This window comes from Protopterus annectens, chromosome 4.part1 (assembly GCF_019279795.1).
Source record: "Protopterus annectens isolate FY-2018-M chromosome 4.part1, PAN1.0, whole genome shotgun sequence".
NCBI lineage: Eukaryota > Metazoa > Chordata > Ceratodontiformes > Protopteridae > Protopterus > Protopterus annectens.
In genome coordinates this window covers 170815701-170838180 of record NC_056734.1, presented here as the reverse complement: position 1 = coordinate 170838180, position 22480 = coordinate 170815701, and the positions used below count along the sequence as shown (strand labels likewise).

General features: G+C 37.1%; 1 protein-coding gene across 1 annotated transcript in view; it reads right to left on the bottom strand.

Moving 5' to 3' along the window:
* The window catches only part of LRRC31 (leucine rich repeat containing 31), a 500475-nt gene that overhangs the window by 440661 nt on the left and 37334 nt on the right, over positions 1–22480 (bottom strand). The window contains exon 2 of the mRNA XM_044070078.1: positions 9445–9687. Within this exon, the coding sequence (XP_043926013.1) occupies positions 9445–9687 (243 nt within the window). The remainder of the gene's footprint in view (positions 1–9444; positions 9688–22480) is intronic.

The window sequence follows — 22480 nt, the reverse complement described above, 5'->3', positions numbered from 1 at the left end:
ATTGCAGTATATAGCCCTAATAATTCAAATACGCTAATGTTTTGTTACAAAAATCATATCCATAAGAGTAGTAAACAAAGCCTGATTGCTATTAATGGCATCTTGTGTGTTATGAAATTGATTAAATGGTTACAGTTTTGGTGCCCTCTGCTTAAGAACAGGCAGAAAAGAAACATAATTGTTAATGCCTTCTGGGTTAGTGACATTCAATTTAAGGTGTCAAAGCAATTTTTTATATGGCAGCCTCCTAGGAGTCACCACATTGTCTGTGCTCTATTTTTCTTGAACTGCAAAAGAAAACTGCTTAAAATGTGCACAGTCGATAAGAATATGTGTAAAGAGCATTGTTGGAGTTTGCTTGTAGGATGTCATAGTCGTGCTTATAAATACATTTTCCAAAGGTACATTCAAGTTTTACCAACATAAAAGGCTGAACAGTCAGAGCACATAGCTAGATATATCAGCCCCTTACTATTACAGTTGCCCCTTTGAGGAAAGCCTAACACATTCATTTTATTGTCCGATCTCAGGCACTCATCCTGGCAAGTAAATCTGCACTGGTTACATGCTCCACATCTTGTTATGCCCCTCTGTGATATACCACAACATTCATTGGTGGGAACCCTCTCGACCAAGTTTTTAACATTCCTTGCCCTTTTATATATAAAGTGGGACTGATCTCCTAAAAACTATAATAATTGTGTCAGATGTTTGGAGAATACTCCAGTTCCTTTTAACAGTTTCCTTAACCATTTGGGTACTGGAGTACCAGTACTCTACGGAGTGCATTCCCATCATTATTGGTCCCATTGCCAAGCATGTGTGCTTCATCAGCAATATGATTCCTCTCACAGTCTTCAATGCCAATACCCAGCAGTGGTTTATTTCTGTTACCCCAACCACTGGCAACTTCATCACTAATACTTCTTACCAAAGAACCAGGATACCAGCTGTCCATGAACATTAAATCCAGTTTAGTATTTTCCTCCAGAAAGGTTTCCTTGTTTGAGACCATTCTGACCAACCTCACAAACTGCCCTTTAACAAAACATACTTTTTTGTGAGAAGGGATGATAACTACTGAAGAGCAAATAATCATTTGAAAATGTGGGAATTTTGTAAACAGTAGACATAAATTTCCCTTTATAGTTTTAACAATAGTGTTCAGACAATTTATTTCTTGTGCATTGAATTGGTATGTAAACCTCAAAAAACTTGTCATACTTCTAATGTAATTGATAAAATGACCAACATCTGTTTCAGTCCCTTCCCAAAGGATAAATATATCATCCAAAAATGGAAGTATATTTGCAATGTATGTAAAATTGTGACTGAAACAAAAATCTTCTCTCCCATGATATCATTACCAAGTTTGCAAATGAAGGGCACAAGCTGCCCCCATTGCAATACCCCTCATCTGCTTGTACGACTCCACCTTGAAAAAAATGTAGTTATTTTCTAAAATGATCCCATAAAGTCAACCATAATTTTAATGTTGTTGGCTGATAAAAAATTACAGCTCAAAAGGGCCTTGTAAAAATAGTCCAAGCCAATATCTTGTGGTATACTGGAAAATAAATCAGCTACACTAATAGTTAAAAATTTTAAGGTCACTACTCCAAACTCCTGGTTTCAATCTTCCTAGAAAGTCCCATTAGTCCCTTAGCAGATGGGTCTCCTGAGAAAACAATAACATGAGGAGTCTATTGACAATAACAGAGACTGGATAGGTTTTCCACTCCTGAGGGGATACAATAGTTCTAAATGGTGGCCTTTGCACTTTCATATGCTCTTTGGGGATCCCAGGAAAGGGTAGGAATGTTAGGCGAAGTGTTTTTTTAAAGAAATGGAATAATACTGGCATAATTAAACCCTGTAATAAACTATCTTCTAAAAAGAAATCAATCTTTCTATATACTAAATTGACCTCGTTTCTAGAAACTGTATCATATGTATCAACATTACATAGCAGGGGACACATATCATATAGTCCATTGAGCCATATAGTGCAATTCCACTGTCTTTGCCTGTCTTCATAACTCTTTATGTCTAGTCTTTTCTCAAATCCAATAACAAATTATGCTCCTTCTTAATGAGATTAAAAATTATTGGTTGATTAATTTTAGAAGCACCAATACTATAAAAATAATTTTCAAAAACTGAGGCAAAACTGCTGTGGTCTCAAAGACACATCTGAATCAGAAGTTTGAAACTGCAAGGCCAAATTTAACTTTTGAACAAATAGTTTAAACTCAATTAAAGAGTCCGTCAGATCATAATTCACAGTTGGAATAAATGTAAAACTCTTTTCGAAAAGGGAGAAGTGTTCATCAGTGATCAATGAATGGCTATAATTAAGCATTTTGAAGCCATTTCTGGTCAACAAAATTCCATTATAATCCTCCACAACTGGAAGATTTACCAAGCTCAATGTGTTGAAAAGTTGTTCCTTCCTCTCCCTTTTCCTCAAAGCCTCCCCCTTTTGGGCTGTCCCTTGTCTTGTCTTGTTTCCTCACTGTTGACCTGATGTTTGGATAATAAAGGTAATGGTTCCCCTCCTCCCTGTTTGGGTGGGTCACTAGCCTGTCCAATCTGTGGTACAACCAGAAGTCTAAAGTATCACCCAACAAGGGGCCAGGTTCACTACTACCATCACTGAAAAGCAAGTAATTTTGTAAATCAATGTTGCATGCATTCACTGGACACACATTTGTGTCTGTAGTAATCCTATTTTTTAATTTCTCCAAATCTTTTGGGTTTCTAATACCATGAGGATGGCTTAATGGTTAAGGTGTTTGCCTTACAAACACAAGGTGCGGGGTTTGAGTCTCACAAGGGATAATTGGCTAGGCTTAAAATGGCTCGCAAGGACAGTTAGCTTAGTACTAAACTATGAACCTATGAACCTATGACAGGAATGGACCCCATTTCTAAGTCAAAGTATGATTAAAGTTCATGAAATTAGTATTGTTTCAATCTTTGATGTCAGACAGAAGTGCTTTTTGCAGCACCCACAATGCGCCTAGTAATAACTCATTCTGCTATTCATATGGAGTTACATATATCGGTCACATATCTAAATACAATTGTAGATTCTTTTTTACAAGACCCGTTGCTCCTACTACTATTGGAACTGTCTGGGTATCTTTCTTCCACATTACTCTCGTCCCTGCCTGCAAATCCTGATATTTTATGACCTTGTGTCTCTCTGTATGTAAGACACTAGTCACTGGGTGTAGCAATTTCAATAATCAATGCTACTTTTGTCTTTTTTTTGTGGACCACTATATGTGTTTTTCTCGCATCTGTCTTTTAAACTGTAGGTAATGGGTGATCCCATGTGATGTAGACCTCACCATTTTCTATGATGCTTTGTGGTTCATGTTTCCAATATTTTTCAGCTGCTTCAGTAATATAATATTTGCACAATTCCCAGTGCAACAGTCTTGCCACATTATCAATCCTTTCAGTATACAGTCCTTCTGCGATTAGTATATCACAACCAGCAACATGGAGTGCAATTGAACTAAAGCTGTTCCAGGAGTTTTCTATACTTGCAACTCTTTTTATGTATTTTCCACATTTCTTGCCTTCTCGTCTGATCCTTCATCTTATATTCTTTCTTTTGCTTTTTGCACACATTCAGTTGCTGCCTGATTTTTATGTATTTCTGGTCTGATTTCCATTCCCGCTTGATGCCGATATGCTTCTGCTAGACTAAGTAGGGAAGTCATCTTAGATTTATTCTCCTCATGTTTCAAAACTTTCATTAAGTTTGGGTCTTGTGAGGTCAGCAGATATGTGTGCAGTCCCATGACTGCAGACCTATACATGTAATCAATTTCAAGTAGGCCCATAAATCCTTCAGAACAGGTAATATATAACCTTGGCATGTACTGATTTTTATAAATCATCTGTTGAGCATGAAGCATCCTTCTTGTTTTCTTGTCTAATCTATCCAACATCTTCTGGGGCCAATCAATCGCACCAAAACTGTAAGTTAGGACAGGAAGAGCAAAATGGTTTATAACTTGAACTTTGTTCCCAGATGTCAACACTGTTTTCAGGATTAATTTATGTCTTCTGAAATATTCCTTACTGAGTTTTATTTGCATTTGTTCATGTTTTATTGATGATCCTTCATCAATTTCCAAATATTTATACACTCCCTCTTGCTCAAGTTCTTTTATATCACATTCTTGTCCCAAACTGATGTTTTCTTGGTTCTGCAGCTTTCCTGCTTTAAAGGTTGCTTTTGCACATTTATCAAGACCAAATTACCTTCTTATATCATCTGATAAAATTTTGACTACTTGCAGTTGTGCTTTCAGTTCCTCATGAGCTATACAGTTTTAAATTATCGACAAAGAGAAGATGAGAACTTTGTTGCTTTCTACACAGAAAAGATACTTGGAGAAATCATTATCTCCATAAAAGTAGCATGCATCCTAGACATATCACCAGGAATATTATGTGTAATGAGATAACACAAATCTCGAGGCGGTGCACTCAAGAAGCAGTTACCAAGAAAGAAATACAGGATCTGCAGAGACGATTGCACTACGGGGCTACACTGATAAAGATACTTGCCCTGCCTTGAATGATTTGATTGGGAGAAGAAATCAGAATGAAATCCCAGTTGATGCTGCTATGACCAGAGTGAAGTGTACTGACCATAGCACTAATAAATTGAGACTGATGATTACCTATAGTACTGACAATGTACAGGTTAAAGAAGTTATACAGAAATACTGGCCTATTCTTACCCAGGATCCCAAATTACAGGAAATTGTGGGAGACAAACCTTGCTTTGGGTACAAGAATAGAAAGAACATCAAAAGGCTTCTATGTATTAAAGATGTTTTTTCCAAACCACAGATGTCTGGACCCAGAGGAACTTTCTGATGTGGGAATTGCCTGGCTTGTGATTCCATAGATAGTAGCAATTTTTTTCGACATCGTAATTCTGGCCGTGAACACACTTTTAAGCACAAAGCCACTTGTAGCACCCCAAATGTGGTTTACCTAGCCACCTGCATGCTATGCTCCACTTTTTATGTTGGCAAAACCAACCAAGTGTTTAAGAATAGAGTTTTAAGACTTTTGAGAGACATACGTGATGGGGATATACACAATGTACTTGCCTTACATGTAAAATCTTTCCCCACACACTCTTTTGTCTTTAAAGTCATTGAACGGATTTATGTGGGAATGAAGCAAGGAGATGTTTTCAACAGAATTGAACTTAGTGAAGTTAAATGGATTATCAATTTACAGGCATTCCGCCCTCCCGGTTTAAATGCGATAATTCCCTTGAAGCCTGTATTGAAGGCAAAGAGACCAACAATTGGCTAGTTTGGGGGTGTGCCCCCTTATCAATCACATGATTGGTGCTTTTATCATAAATGGAAGAAAGGGAGTTGTCCCTTTACCATATTATCATTGGTTGTCAGACCTTTATCAATGAAAGAGAGTGTCCCTGCTTAATCATGATCTGATGAAGGTTTACTGAAAGTGCTTATCATTTCACAAGTTACAAAGGGACTTTATTTTACAAGGTTTGTTGCTTTTTATTGTCTCCCAGAGAGACTGTTTTTTTATGAAACTACGATTAAAGTATTTTGATTTTATTTTTATGATATATTGAAAGGTGTCAGCTCCTTCTTTAAGTGGAATAGCAACATTTCAGCCGTGGTGGTGCTGCTTGACAGTTTTTACCTATTTTTTCTTTTTTTTGCTTGCAACACCATTAGCAGTGGGAGGTATTTGTTTTCTTCAAGGCTTCAGATGTCGTTTATGGCATGTATGCTGAGAATGCATTCACTTGAATGAGATGGGTCTTCCTGTTGGTATTTTGTGAATCTTTATTCTATGTCTATGGTTTATAAATACCCTTGGGGTCTTTATGAAGGAGTCAGTGTAATGAAAAACAGAAGACAATAAAACAGGACTTGTGTTATTCACCCACCCTCGTCTACTAGACCTGGATGTACCTTATATAATGTTTGCATTACATAGTGATCATTTGACTCAGGCAGTTCTGCAGGCCTTCTTAGTGTCATGGATGATAGGCCTGGAAGACATCTTAATTTTTTTTTATTCACTGATCATGTGCATTTTTATTTATCTAACCCCTGTACTTCATTGTGCACATATGAGAAATTCTATAAACATATAAAAGCTTGGTGGGTATAACATTAATGCCTCCATGTTTTGAATCATGAAAATAAATTTTGTCTCCCTTGGAATTAAAAGAAGAGAGCTATCTGACTAAATGGAGAAAACCCATGCTATAATACCTGGATATGGCTTTAAGGGGTACTAAACCACTCTGAAGACTGACCAGCATGAAATGGGAACTAGCATGAGTAGGAACAGGTAAGTGTGAGATCCTAAATCTCCTACCATACCAGAGAATTCAGTCAAATTCAGGCAATTAAGACAGTGTCACTGCAACAGAGGGTGAATGAAATACAAACCCTCATTGCTCACTTCCAAACATGCAGTCAAGAGTTTGGAAAATGAATTACTGATATTTTTCTAGTGTTCGGAAGGGAAGACAGTGACAAAGGTTAAGGCACAGTCCACCACAAGGACGGCAGGACTATATAAACCCCTAAGTGATGCGATATGTTAAAATGACATACTTGCAGACTTTAGTTTAGCAGTCTCACTCACAGTCCTCAATTCCAAAGCCATGTGGTTAACTGGCTCTTTAAGGTGGTTTGGATAGTTTACATTGTAGGTTGTGCCTTAGTCCACTGTGGACACATTTAATACTATGCATGGAGTTCATTGAGGTGACTTCATGTTCAGTGCAAAATTATTTTTTCTATCCAGAAATGTAGGTTGACAAATGTGTAACAGCAAGAGCATATAATACATTTTCATAGTGGGACCAAGGTGACTGATTTTCAGCCCTTTGCCTCACTATCTCTTCCTGTTTCTAGCAATAGGAAATTATTTTGCTACTGTATCTAATGGAATGTTGTCCCTGTTAACTACACACTAGACTTATCCCATGGCAGTTGTCACCCTAATATTGGCACTGAAAGACAGAGCAACAAAATTAAACTAATCTTTTATTTATAAAGAGGCATCAACTTTGACAATAAAGCTAAGATGAAACATTTAGCAGTTAAACACAGTCTTGGATATAGACATGAATTTGGAGACAGTCAGACGTATATGTGGAATCACTAAGTATTTTTTATCTTTGCATGTTTTGCTTTCCTCTCACCCCTGTTTTTATTTAAATATCAAAATAACCCAATTTCTTATATATATATATATATATATATATATATATATATATATATGTATATATATATATATATATATATATATATATATATATATATATATATATACACACATACATATATTCAGAAAAAATATTGGGGGGGGGGTGCTTCAGGGAAAAAAATGGATAAAAGCATGAGGAAAACACCCAAGGTAAGCATATTAACACGAGGGGGTTAGTCAGGTTAACACATAAAGGAAAGGGGAAGACTTGTAAGAAGGGGAAGGAAAGGCTTAGATGCATTGCATAACATAATGAAAGCTACAATAAGATGCAGCTATATTCATTGCATAACTTATGAAGCATACATAATAAATTTGTTCCACCATATCTCTTCAGAGAACTCTGGTAATGAAAATGTTTGATAAAAGTCTATTTGGTCTCCTAATAACTAGTTGAAATTCACGTTCATGCTTCTGAAACATATCCATAATATAATTCAAGTCCCCAGTCAGTAGGATGCTTGGCTTTTATGTTTTAGGCTAATTAAACATTCAGAAAAGTAAGATACAGAATTCTCTGCCAATAAGTATGAACCCATCAACATTTCCAGTAACAGTAAATATTGTCAGTTTCAAACTCATTACACCGTGAGCAGGCAAAGATACAAAAAAATCAGTAAATATGATATACTGAGTGCATACCAGTAGGTACTGTATTTGGTACTGTACTGAGAGATCTGTCAGAAAATATAGTTTAGTATAGTTAATGTATAAGTAATTTTCTATTTTGGAATAATGACAGGCTTAATATACGTAACCTTTTTCTTGGTGAAGGACTCACATTCTTTCTCCTAATATTCCTTGTATATAATTTAATATAGATAATTTATTTCTCTGAAACAAAAATTATTTTCTGACTTAACAAGGTATAGCCATTACTAGTCTGTTTCTTAATCTGTCCACTTCATAAGACTATGTTCAAATGACATGTGTCCTTAAATAGTCTAGACTATTGTGAGTCTGTAGCAGTTGAGTAATCAAATAAAATGGAGACCCACTGTTAACACCAACATATATCCATTTAACCTGCTTAACTGAATGTTGTAAAACAGGAGAGTGTAAACATTAAACTAAGTCTGAGACCTAGGGAAAATATACCGAAACTGTCTTGCCATATTTTTCATTTCAGTGGAACTGTCTTAGCATATGTTTCACTTCAGTGGAAATATCTGTGGAGTGTTTTTTCCAGGAGAGGGCATCCTAGTGCATACATGCATTATGGGTGGGCAGTTCTTGGAAATATATCTTTCATAGCTTATGTCACTGGGCAGTATTTAATCATATACAGGGATACTGTTATAGTCTTCTGGACATCAGATAATTTTGATGGAATCAGAGATGCTACTGGATATTCTAGCTGATACCAATGTATTCATGTTTCTTAACTATGAATTTAAACTGGTCTAGCTACCTGTATGAAAGGTATAATAAAAACTTATAAACAGAAGGATGTTCCTTCTACATTTGCTCAATGGAAATAGGTAAATTACTATATTTTTATTCCAGTGGGTTACTTATTTTAGAAGTAATGTATGTTAAATCAGTGAAAAAGTGCATCCCATGCTTGGAAAATGTTTAATGAGCAGCATAAGCTAGGTAAAGCTAATACTGCTTAGAAGCAAAATTAGGTGAGTGATCCTGGCTTACCAGCTGTAATGACAGTTTGTGAGAATATATCTATAAGGAGATGGAGTTAACCAGATAAACAATCATAAAGCATTGACAGACTGTGATAACTGCTCTTGGGCTTCTCTTTAATCATAATGAAAGGCCAGTGCTATTAGGCCATTTAACTGTCTGGGGTCCTTGGGAATAGTGAGTACAAAAGCCAGGCCCTATGATGGGGTGGGAGCTTTTTCAGGAGTTAGAATACTGACCTCAGCATTGTTATTTTGGTTATTACACATAAGAGCAGTAAATATATTCCTGGCTATGCCTATTGACAGTATTTAGTGATTGTGAATAGTTTTACTGTTTATTTATATCGCCTTGCCTTTTTTTCTAAGACAGGTAATCAACAAATGAAGTTTTATCAAAATTAAATAAAATGTTGAATAAGGCAATTACTTGTTTTTAGCCCATGGAAGTTTCACTATATTTTTATAAATAAAACACATTTATATATTAAGAAAGGATCACCTGATAGACGGCTAATATTTTCTTTATCCTCTCCGTCAGTTTCAGAACTGGCTTTCTCATCTCCTTCATTTTTTTCCGGAATGCTCTCTGTTTTAGACTTGTCCTGTTCTGATGATCTGAAGAATCTTGATACAGAAGAACGATGCTGTCTTTCAGCAAATGATTTCTTCCTCCGGATTTGGTTCATAATCATCTCGAATGGGGATCGCTTCTGAAAGCCTTCTTCCCGCTTTTGCTGAGAATCTTTAGAATACAAATTTCAGAATTAAAAAAAAACTACAGAGGTGAAAATGATACATGTTCACTGTAGTAGCTTACTTTGCTCATTATTTTACAAAACTAAGGCTCTTCATATGGGCCAAGTAATTATCAAGAAATCTAAATCTGCAATACACACTTCTCTCAAAACTGTTTATAAATCAGCAGAATGGAAGCCAGCATAGAGGGTATGAGCAGAGAAAACATTCAGGCACCATGGGGCTTAATGCCAAATTGTAATGATTTCACTCAAATGAATTGAACATATTGTTTGATAGCAGTGAAAGTTAAGTACTTGTACTTTAGTCTCAATCACTATTTTAGCTGCTCAGCTAATAATGAGACCTACTATCCTGGCTGCATCCCTCCCTTTTTATAACTATAATCATCTTCATAATTCTGACAGCCACTTTTAAATATTTAGCAACCATGCTTTTGAGGATGTTCACCTGGTCTATGAAATGTGTTTCTTATCTACACTGCGAAATATCTAACGGGGTGAAATATTTAATGAGATTTAATTACCTAACTATTCTCTTTAGCCTTCTTATCATCAACAAAAATATTATTTCAAGATTTCATTTTTGATTTTCACATGACATTTACTAGTTCTATGCTGAAGCACTAAAATATACTCAAAGAAAAGTGTTGTAGTTTTATCAGAGTAAGAGATTAGTTCCAATGCCATAAAGGGGTGCTTCCCCTAATATACCTCCTAATTAATGTATCAAACAATGGGATCCTGACTTCCATCAAAAAAAAAAGATAAGAAATTATAAAGATGTCTGATTCATAGATAAACTCATTGGTTTTATGATTTCTACATATGTATCTACGTTGTTTACATTTACCCCGCTTTTTGTTAGTATTTGTAGGCATGTCATCAACAAAGAAATACATTAAAATTACATGCTACACTGTATTCCTACCCAGATAGGAGTCATAGTAACTCCCAATTTCTGTCAGTCTACATATGGACGTACAAATAATCCATCACAAATGCAATATTAAATTATCACCACATTAGAAAAATTTGAAAGTGCCTGTGTGGAACTGAACAGTTCCATTAACCCCAGATGCCTCTTCCGAGCTGAAAAGTTGGTTAGAAAGTGCATAATAGTCATGTATTATTTTACTGTGGGCACTTATATAACATAGAAACTTAAGACTTCATTAAACAGCAGTTCCAACAAGTAGCAGTATTTTTTTGTGTTTTTTTTTTTTTTTTTTTTGCCCCCAAGATAACATGGTGTCATTCTTGTGGCTTCAGTCCTTGAGCCAAGCAAGAAGACCTTTAGGCCATTGGAGTATCTGATTCACCAATTTTGGCCTAAAATTGTAGGTCTTTTCCATTGATGAACCCCTTAATGACTGCTTCTTGCTACATACAGATAGCCAGTATGATCTACTAAATACAGGTTTTGTAATTCCTTGCAAAAAAGCACCCCACTTTACCACTGCACAAACGGTGCTTAACTACAGAATGTCACCAACCCCCAAATACATTTGCCTGTGCTGACAGTATGGCTGCAGTTAAGGAGATCTCAGAAATGAAAGGCTTTACATTATTATTGGAAAGTGGAGTTATGGTGCTATAGATGATATTATCATCTAGAATTCAATAAAAATCATTGTTAAATTGCATTAAGAATAGCAGCTGCTGCAACATTTATCATACAGTTTGTAGAAGTGTTTGTAGCGTCATCAACCTGTCATAATACTGAAAATTGCAGAAAAAGGTACAAATGTGACAATAGTCTCAAAGTATCAGCCGATATCTTTTGTCTTTTCCCAGTTAGGGGTCGCCACAGCGGAACTCCGGTCCACTAATGATTGGCAGTGGATTTTTATGGTGCCGAGTTGCCAGCCTGATGCCTAACCTTCAAAGAAGGCACACCCATTCACGCACGCATCTACCTGCATGTCTTTAGACGTCATTCAACTGCGGGGAGGACATGCAGACTCCACACAGAAGTTGCTCCAGCCGAGAATCAAACGGGAGAGCCTCTTGCTGTGAGGCGACAATGCTAACCGCTGCACCACCGCAGCCTAAAGTATCAGCAGCTATCAATAGTTGTAATCTAAATACTTTACAATTTTATCTTAACTACCTACCTTATAAAGTGAGAATGCTCACTACAAAACTTCACCCCAAAAGGTGAGTCTCTAGTCAATGCCTGCAACCACATCTGTATCTGAAAAGTTGGCAATATTGCCTGCATATGAAAACCATAGCTCTTATGTTTGTGATGTATCATAGTAACACTGATGTTTTGCAATGCAGTACTCAAAGCAGTATAAACTGACAAAGTAATAAATGAAAGTTATCTGGCTCTGTGACATTCAGGGAAGGAGCCCTGCCTGCACTACAAAAGATCTTGACTTTCTTAGAGTGTATTATCACACTTTCCATATTAAAGTTAAATAACCAACCCTCAACCCTTAATGATAGAAGTAATCCCCATATCATATATTATATCAAAATTGTCAGTTTTTTGTGCAAAAAGTGTGTTTTTTGCTATTTATTTTGATAATGTGCACTGCCCCTTGAAATGTTCTTGAAACTGGAAACTCCTGACATGACATGAAATCATGAAAGACTGAGCCTACAGTGTCTAACTCCATATATTAGTATATAAGCTACTATTGTTACATGCTAGCTGCAACAACAGGGGAGGGTTATATATCCTAGTTAGACAATTTGTCAGCCATAACTCATAGGTGGAACACCCTACATTGAAAATTAACTCATGCAGTGATCTGTTATTAAGATCATAATGCAAGCAACTAAGCTTTGATTACCCATAATGCTTTGTTGTTGTATTCAGATAATTAATTGCCAGTACCTAAGCTGACATAATTTTGTGACTGTGGTCAGAAAGAAAACCTCAGTCGACAGTGAAACTAAAACATAAAAAAAAATCATGTTATAATCTTTGTTTTGTTTTAAAACCACTTGCAGTTTTAACATCAGGAGTATAGCCAGAAATGAAATTAACTGGAAAAGACAGATGTATGGCAAGTGTAACAACACATTTGAACTGCCTGGGGTGATGGAGGAGCTTGTGCTAAGAGATGGGAGTAAATATCCACAGTCAGCTTGATCATCTCATACAAGGAGGGAAGTAATCTGTTTTGCTGTGCTGCTATTACAGTGGTGGCAAGAGATGCCAGGGCAAAGGTCATGATACCAGGGCTTTGAACTGCAGTTAAAAATTGGTAAGTGTAGGGAGGCATGCCAACTTGCCATAGGGTCTAACACAGATGGCCTAGTGGTCTCAGCTTCAGGAAAAGGGGTCCCACTGCCATTGTGGGGATCTGGTTAAGGAAAAAAATACCCCAGACTTGCAGTTACAGCTTGTTACCAGCCGGATCTCACCCGCATTATAAAAGTAGCCTTTAGGCTGGGCGTGAAAAAAGACTGATAGTTCAGTTGGGGAGGGGGATAGCTGATGGTCATAGGAAAGCAGAAGAAAATAACACAATAACAAATTATAAATGAATGTTTATCACAGAAAACAGAGACGTAAAGCATTGACTTAATAGTCATAATACACATTTTCATCACAGTTGCATTAGGCCCCCAGCTCAAGAAATGTGCCACTGCTGCTGTGTAATGAAACCAGAAAGCATGATTTCACAGTATCTATGCAAACACCATTACTGTATGACTGCACAGAGTTGGTTATTATTATTATTACTGGACATTTTCAGAATATTTATAAGTGAATCACACTGCAAGTTATATAGGTCCATCACAGAATTCATTCTAGTAAAATGTTTTCACAATCAGTGTACAAAACCACGTCTGGGAAAGAGATACCAATTAAGGTGGCTTCTTGAGATATACTCACATAGATGTTATTTTGAAATGCTGGGACCAAAATGTGAACACATGACAAAGTTAAAGTCAAAATAAACTGGTGAGCAGCAGTTCATTTGATATATAAATGTTGTGTAGCACTGAACTCAGTTTATGGTTAGCATCACAAGATTGAAAATGCATCTTAGTTTTTTTGTGAGAAGACTGACTCACATCTCCTAAAATATAGTTAAGATTAACAAGGTAATGGGAAGGATGAATCCCAGAAGATGACAATGGACATTTTTTTTTAATTTCTAGTTAAAAAAAGAAAGCAAAGCGACATCACATGTTATTTCAGGGTAGGAATTTAACTACTTCTTTGGGCAGTAGTCTCAATCCAAAAGTTTCTAAAATTCTCAGAAGATATTATACCACCAAGAGCCAACTCACGGGGGAAATAGTGTGAAAAGAAAGTTTGATATTTTTTTAAAGCTGGGAGTGTGTGTGTGTGTGTGGGGGGGGAGCACTCATAGTTGTTTTCCATTAGTTTTTTTTTCATTGCAGGATATTGCTCATCCAGGCACCATGTACTGGCAGAGTGGTAATCTTTTGCCACCAGTTGAGGTACTTAATCATCTTACAGTAAAAATATAAATAAATAAAACTCTAGGTGGAATTCATAAGCATTCACATCTTTGAGCTTAGCAAATTTGTGTAACAGACCATACACAGGGTGTGTGCAATTTAGAAAACACAGCTACACAACTTGGCCAGCCAAAACAAAACATGACAGTGTTTATTATATGCTAATAACTGTATAATGAGGTGATGAGTATGCTAATAAGACAATAAACATAATGGGGCAATTCAAAAATGTTTAAGTGTCAAGCGACAACACGCCATTCACCTTGGAGTTGTACATGGTCATATGCTCATATTCAGCCAGTGTAAATTACTGAGTAATGTTAGAGGTTGCTATTGTAAACATGTCTTTGCAAAAGGATCTATAACATAACTTTACAATGTAAGTTTTACAACATAGCTTTACATCAGCTAAGCAGATACATGCAAAGTAAAAATAATGCATACACAAACACCAGACTTTGCTTATTCATTCATAGACTGGCCACACTGTGCATCAGACATAGACAACCATGTAACAATGTACTAATGGCAGGGCACAGCTCAGGTAGGGAAGCGAGTGCATAACTAAACAAGAGCTAAGCAGACACATATAGTTAAAATTGAGGTGCCTGTCTGTGTGTGTGAAGGCTGAAACACATGTGAGGTCATTTGGGCACCAGTTTCCTGTTATTTTTCCTGAGATCTTTGCAGTTGAGAGAACTATGGTGGGAGAAGATGAGGGTAGTGCTCCTTTCAGAACACAGAGGTGGTGTGAGGAGTCCAAGATTTTTCTGGACATCCTATATAAACAGTGCAAGCAGAAATTCCTACAGGAGGGCTATACCGAGTTAGAATGTAAAGCTGATGCCTGGAATAGTTTGGCCAAAGCTGTCACCCATGCTACTGTCATTCCAAGAATAGGCGAATGGTGCCATCATCACTATAGTGACTTATGTCACCAAAAGTCTGACCTCCTTGTCTGATAGCAAGCTGAAGTTATATCACAGTCACCATCTCAGTACCATAAGTATTTTGTCAAATAGCTAAACATATAACCTGTCCATACATGCCACCATCAAATATTCCATTAAGGTGTTTTTATACCTCTAGCCCCTGAGAGAACACAGGGTAAGTATATCTTCGGTTATGAAAGATGTGCCTGTTTGCATAGTGACATGTAGCAATAAAAATGGTAAATTATATTTATAGAGCAAAACACCATCTGTCAGTACTGGTATTCCTTAATGGAAATAATATGACTGTGCAGAGTTAGACTTTTGATTTGGCATGTCCAGAGATGCCTCTAGGTCCTGAGGCAGGACCCAGTGATGATGGGTCCCAGAGTTAGGAATAATCTCACACTGTGTCAAAGCTGGCAGAGACTGCATTTTTGAACATCCACCCCATTCCCAAACCCAGTATACTCCTACATTTTATGTGTATAGTCACCCCTGTATGTTATACACTTTAACCTTACAATTGTCTTCCCTCTGTTTGTCTGATGCCTTATTCACCATTATATCCTCACCTATACCTCTCAACTGTTCAGATTTTCGCAGAATCCTCAGATTTTTGTCTCACACTTTTGGGGTGTTCCTCATAAAAATTTTGTGTTTTTTGGCAAATCAGTGAGGATGGAAGTCAGAAAATAATGGCAGACATTTGAGTTTGAGACCTCATACCCTTCAGAAAATTCATACTATTGTGACACCCGTTATTCTGTCAACTTTCTAAGTTTATAAGGCAATATTTAAAAATTCCCACTGTTCGGGGCCATTGTACCCCCATTATTTAAGCTTTGTCCAGATTTCTTGTGATATGAGGTAGAGAGGTATGTTTCTCCCTGCCTTATTGTGTTACCCCCAAACTCCATCAGTCATAGGGTTTGCTACTCTCTCTGTGCTTTTTCTTTAATCTTGGTTCTATAGTCCCATGTCCAACCTCCTACCTGGTTCTAAAACCAACACAACACATGCACACAACTACAAATGTATTTAGTTATTTATTGCTTTTGTTTACAGAGAAAGTCCGACTGGGCACAAGTCCCATTTCCAGTGGAGGCCTGGGGAGAAATGCTTCATTTTACAGCATGAGAAGGCAGTTACATAAGATTTACATAATTAAGGTACATACATACATACATAGACTAGTAATGTTAATCAAAAAATAATAAATGTACATAAACAGAATAGTAAATGTACATACACATAATTATAATAATATGACAGTTGATGGAAACATGACAAGTAAATGAAGAATACAGTAAGTATTAACTAATATCAAGCTTATAAGAGTCTAGTTTCTTTCAAATGGAATCAGCTGAAAATAGATACTGAGTAGGAGACGGTGAAGTAATTATAGGATGAAGATGGTTACAAATTTTGAAGGAATATTAAAAATGCAGTTAAGTGAATGGCTGTTTAACATTATTTGATAGCAACTCTGCAGATGTGCCACATATCACATACATATGTCTTCTTAATGACTCCTTAACAGTAATAGTGCTTCATTGACTGTCCTTAGTAATGCATTGCTATGTTGTCATATCAGTGTGAAAATCATGGGTTCATAGTGATTGAAGTCTACTTTCTTACTCACCCACCTCCATCATGCTCAATCCTTATCTCCTCACATTTTGCCATCCTATGTGCTTGCTGCTTGTTTCATGTCTGTTCTATAGTCTTTACCAGCATTATTGTTATCAGAAACACATTATCAAACCACGTGCATGGTCATAATGTGCTCATAAAACAAGTATAATCTCTCTGATTGCTGTATGCTGTTTAGTAATGTTAATGCTTCAGTCTTCTATAGAGTTTTAACATTCCCTTGAAATCTGTGTTCTGCCCCGCTTCATTATAATTTCTTCTGTGGCTTCAACTGAATATGCAATCTTCTAGGGAGTATTAGTTAGGCAGTCAGGGCTCCAAATCCATGGAGGTCTACCTTGCAGCAGGTTAAAAAAATATCCATGACCATGTGCTAAGAATGTGGCATGTGTTATTGCTTACTTATCTGTCTTTTTTGTTTATGAAATGTTTTGAATTTCATCCAGGCAGCTGATTCTGAATTTGGTCAGTGGTATCAGTGCACCACTCCAGTAAACAACACACACACACACACACACACACACACACACACACACACACACACACACACACACACACACACACACACACACACACACTCACACACACACACACACACACACACATACACACACACACACATGCACACAATGTGTGTATTATATATATTTTATATAAGGCCTATAATAAATCAAGCTCTACCCACAATTGCAAACAGATAGTTGATTGCATACAAAATACTAAACAATGTACCATATAAGCAGCAACACGGAGTTACCTCAGTATTACATTATTACAGTGAAATATAATCTGCAAAATAAAATGCACCAAACATCATGAACGCCCAAATTAGGGCAATAGCAAAAACCTGTCACAGGCTCTAGTTTATGCAAAAGCTGCAGCAGTGGTTCAGTACATCACCCAACCAACAAGTAAATGGTTATAACAAGTGATTAAGTCACACAGTATTACACTATAGAGACACACAATGGGACATGAAGGTGCTAATGAAGCAGTAATCAAATAGCAGAAAGCATGTGCATATATTTACAAAATTAAAAAAGTCACACCTGAAATCAAAAGCCTAGCCAGTTAGCATCATCGACGAGGAATGCAGTTAAGCCATCGCTGTCATGAGATTAAAATAGCATCATTTTAGTACATTTCTCTACTTTGTGAAAAGAGGTGGTAGACTTAGTTGTTCTGCTTAATTACAGATGATTCTGGCTCAGTATATGCACTGTATACTCAAATTCTAAGGAATAAATAATGCCTTTGACCAACAGACCAACATGCTACCAATCATAACACTGAAATGCCCAACAGTATCAATGTTGCATATGTGCAACCCAAATCATAATTAGAAGCACTTCTAAAGAAGTATGAAGAACCTTTAATAACATTTTCTTATTTAAAGAAAGAAAGAAAGAAAGAAAGACAGACAGCATAACCTCCACAGCAACACAAAGATCTTACCTGAGAAAAAGTTAGTAAAAAGAACGTGAAATGGTGCCTTAGGCAAAGGGTTCCATGGCACTTAACCTCATGCTTCCTCTCTCATACATATCACACAATGCCTCCACTCCTGGTTCCTCGTCACAGCCTCCCTGTATAATCCAGATTATTATTTTATAAGCTTTTCTGACATTTATTGTATTATTCTTCAAATGCAGGTATATGAGCCTGGGTTTCTTTATAATAAGCAGTTTTATTTTCCTTGTAATAAGTGACATGGGAGCTTTAAGAAAGACCAATGCTGGTATCTTGGAATTAAAAAGGGAAGGGAATAAATATATTTACATAAACACAATAAATAGAAATATGTTGGATGGATTTATAGAGGTATAAAAACTGAATTGACTGGAATTAGAAACAAAACAGTGAAGGAGAGAGGCTGCATACTGAGTTACAATGTGTGAAAAATAAATCAGAAAAGATGCATTAACAATGATTTACTGGTTTAAGAAAATTACTGCAGACAACTTGGTAAATCCTCCAGTTGCAAGAGACAAATTAAAGGAAGCAAATACAGCCAGCAGTACAATAAGAGATAAATGGCCTAGGACCATGCATCTCAAATGTCCCTGATTTTGCAAAATGCTCATGATTTTTTTAATCTTACTTTTGACCCTCATAACTTGTCAGTTTATTTTATTTTATTGAACTTTGTTTACCGGGAAAGTCCACTGGGCTAAAAAAAAAAAACATTTTCAGTGGAGAACCGGGGGAGAAAAGCTCCAGTGTAAATAAAAATCAATACAATACAATAACAGTATAATATAGTTACAACAGCAGGTAAAATATTTACAATGGTTACTACAGTTCAGAGAGAGAAGCATGCTGTTAAATAGTAAAAGTAGGTCAAATTTAAAATGTACTAAGAAAAAAGTAGGTTCAGACAATAGAAGAGTATGAGACAAGAAAGTTAATTTGAGCTAGGTTATCAATTTAAAAATGGGGCGACTGTAGAATCCATATCAGAAATTAAGTAGAAGGGGATAGCAAGAAGGCACAGAATGATTAAGTAGACAGAGCTTTTGGAGGTCGAAGGAGTACCTGGACTGCTTAACAAGCAGAGTAGGATGCCAGTGACAGTTTTGTAGAAGAAGAGTGAGTTATAGGTAGTTAGATAGTTCTGAGAGACAGTACTGGGTCTGAGCTTAGGGAGCAGGGATTTAAGTGATAGCGTTAGATGTGGTAAAGCAGTTACTGACCATTGGTCTGTAATCAATGATGATTACTGTTAAGTCAAAAATGTGATAGTTTACACTTGCATTACTATTGTTTAGAAAATGCAAGTTGATTCAAAATGTCTTATTTTAAGCGCATCACTCATTCCTCTCATCTCTGCAGATTTCTGCAGAATGCCAGATTTTTGCCTCATATTTTTGGTCTATTTCTCATAAAATTGTGTTTTTCTGGCAAATCACTGACAAATCATTGAGGGTTAAAGTCAACAAGGTACTGTCCTGTAATTCCCTGCTTGGCTACAAAGCTCTAAAACCTGCATTAAGGAAGGTCGCTAAAACTGGTGCGAACGCACAGACAGGCTCAACTCCTCAGTCCCACTACAATCATAAAGCTTGAACAAGGTACTGTCCTGTAATTCCCTGCTTGGCTACAAAGCTCTAAACCTGCATTAAGGAAGGTCGCTAAAATTGGTGCGAATGCACAGACAGGCTCAACTCCTCAGTCCCACTACAATCATAAAGCTTGAACAAGGTACTGTCCTGTAATTCCCTGCTTGGCTACAAAGCTCTAAAACCTGCATTAAGGAAGGTCGCTAAAATTGGTGCGAACGCACAGACAGGCTCAACTCCTCAGTCCCACTACAATCATAAAGCTTGAACAAGGTACTGTCCTGTAATTCCCCGCTTGGCTACAAAGCTCTAAAACCTGCATTAAGGAAGGTCGCTAAAATTGGTGCGAACGCACAGACAGGCTCAACTCCTCAGTCCCACTACAATCATAAAGCTTGAACAAGGTTAATAAATATAAGTAATAAAGTAGAAACAAAACCATATATTTAACTCAGTTAAAGCAAGCATACTGGGTTCTAAACACAGCAGTACAACTCACTGTCCTAGCCAAATTAATCAACCCCTGGAAAATACTAACAAAAATTGTAAACTGCAGGTACAACTGAGTGAGGGTATAGAGTGACGCTTAGTGAGCCATAGTGGTGAAAAACAAGGTTCTTTTACTCACAAGCTTGTTCCTTAACTCACTCTAACCGCTGGCCCATTCACTGGCCCTAGAAAGTCTGAGGCAGGTTTAGCCTGGTCTAGGAGTCCTCTGACTTATAACTCCTCCCTCCCTCCTCCGACGTAGGCGAGCTTATTTATCCCCCTACAGATTTCCGCCATTTTTTAAATACTGCTGTGTTCCTGAACCTAGTCGGCTGCTCACAAATACAGAGTATGTAATTCTGGTTAGTTTACTCATCTATTTTTGTACATATCTCTCAGCGACTGCTGGAGGAGATTATACTGTTGGTTAGACGCTAGAGCCTGTGTTTACTTTTCACTGAGTAAGTAGTTAATTAGACTCCTGCAAAACGTATTCTCTGGGCGAAAGCATGTTACAAGGACGCGAACGCTGATAACCAGTAAAGTGTGAAAGACCCTGTGAAAAGTGTATGCATTTGTTAACGTATGTTTAAATACACATTAGCAACTGAGTAAATCATCCTGTGATTATATTTTTCTTAAACTGCAAGGGACTGTATTTCTTAGAAATGGCTTAAAGATTATATGGGCATATTTATGTGGTGATATACAGCTAAATTGCACCGTTAAAGTGCGCTCAAGTTGTCGCTCACTGTTCTATAAGATTACTGCAATATTCCTATCTGTTGGCTAACATTACTTGAATAGCTGTGTGTTGATACATGTTAATAGAATTGAGGCATAAGGTCGAGGGTTAACTTCTATGCTGAATTGCTTAACAGTGAGTAGCAGTATTCTTGTATAAGGGTCTCTGTTACTACATTCCAGCTGCTATTGAACTAACTATGGAAACTCTCTCTTTGTAGAAATGCTATGCTGTAACTTGTTATCTGTTTAACTGTATGATAAATTTACACTGTGCTAAGGTGATAATAGCTCTCTAAAATAAGACTGTGTTACTGTATTGTATCTCCTCTCAGGTACTGTCCTGTAATTCCCTGCTTGGCTACAAAGCTCTAAAACCTGCATTAAGGAAGGTCGCTAAAATTGGTGCGAACGCACAGACAGGCTCAACTCCTCAGTCCCACTACAATTATAAAGCTTGAACAAGGTTAATAAATATAAGTAATAAAGTAGAAACAAAACCAGTTATTTAACTCAGTTAAAGCAAGCATACTGGGTTCTAAACACAGCAGTACAACTCACTATCCTAGCCAAATTAATCAACCCCTGGAAAATACTAACAAAAATTGTAAACTGTAGGTACAACTGAGTGAGGGTATAGTCTAATGCTTAGTGAGCCATATTGGTGAAAAACAAGGTTCTTTTACTCACAAGCTTGTTCCTTAACTCACTCTAACCGCTGGCCCATTCACTGGCCCTAAAAAGTCTGAGGCAGGTTTAGCCCCGCTCTGCTTCGCCCTCGCTTCGCTCGGGCTTGCTCCACGCCCCACCCTGCCCCATTATCCCACCCGCCCCCAGCACCTCCACATTTATAGCTATATAACCACACCCCCACTACCTTAACAACCATTCACAGCTACCTCCCTTTCATCTCCCTCCCCCTTCCACCACTTTAACAATTAACCACTAGTACTCCTTCAAAGGTTTTTACCACCATCTTTAGGAAAGAAAACATTCTCACCTGCCATGTCAAAGGCAACTATCAAAATTATCCCCCTCATCCTACCACTCATAATTATCCCATATGTCCTAACTAGCTATGAAGATCAACTATTCTTAGGCTTCCACTATCCTAATCAACAAACCAGTACCCCTTCAACTCTACTTACTGCTGAACTCTCCCCTTTCCATACGTCCACTAAAATAATAAGTACCAACAGCCTGTATCTCAATAAATTGTACCCAAAACCTCCAAAATCCAAATATGGTCTAAAACTATTAATTAAACTTTTGAGACTCTTAGACTACCTGAGAAAAAATATTACTAAAGACGGTGACATCCACCCTAACCCAGGCCCATCCTCTATTTCAGACTCTACCAGCCTACCTTTCTCCCACAGGTCGACCAACTCCCTTCTAATTTGCCACCTAAATATAAGAAGCATAAACAACAAGGTACATAACCTACA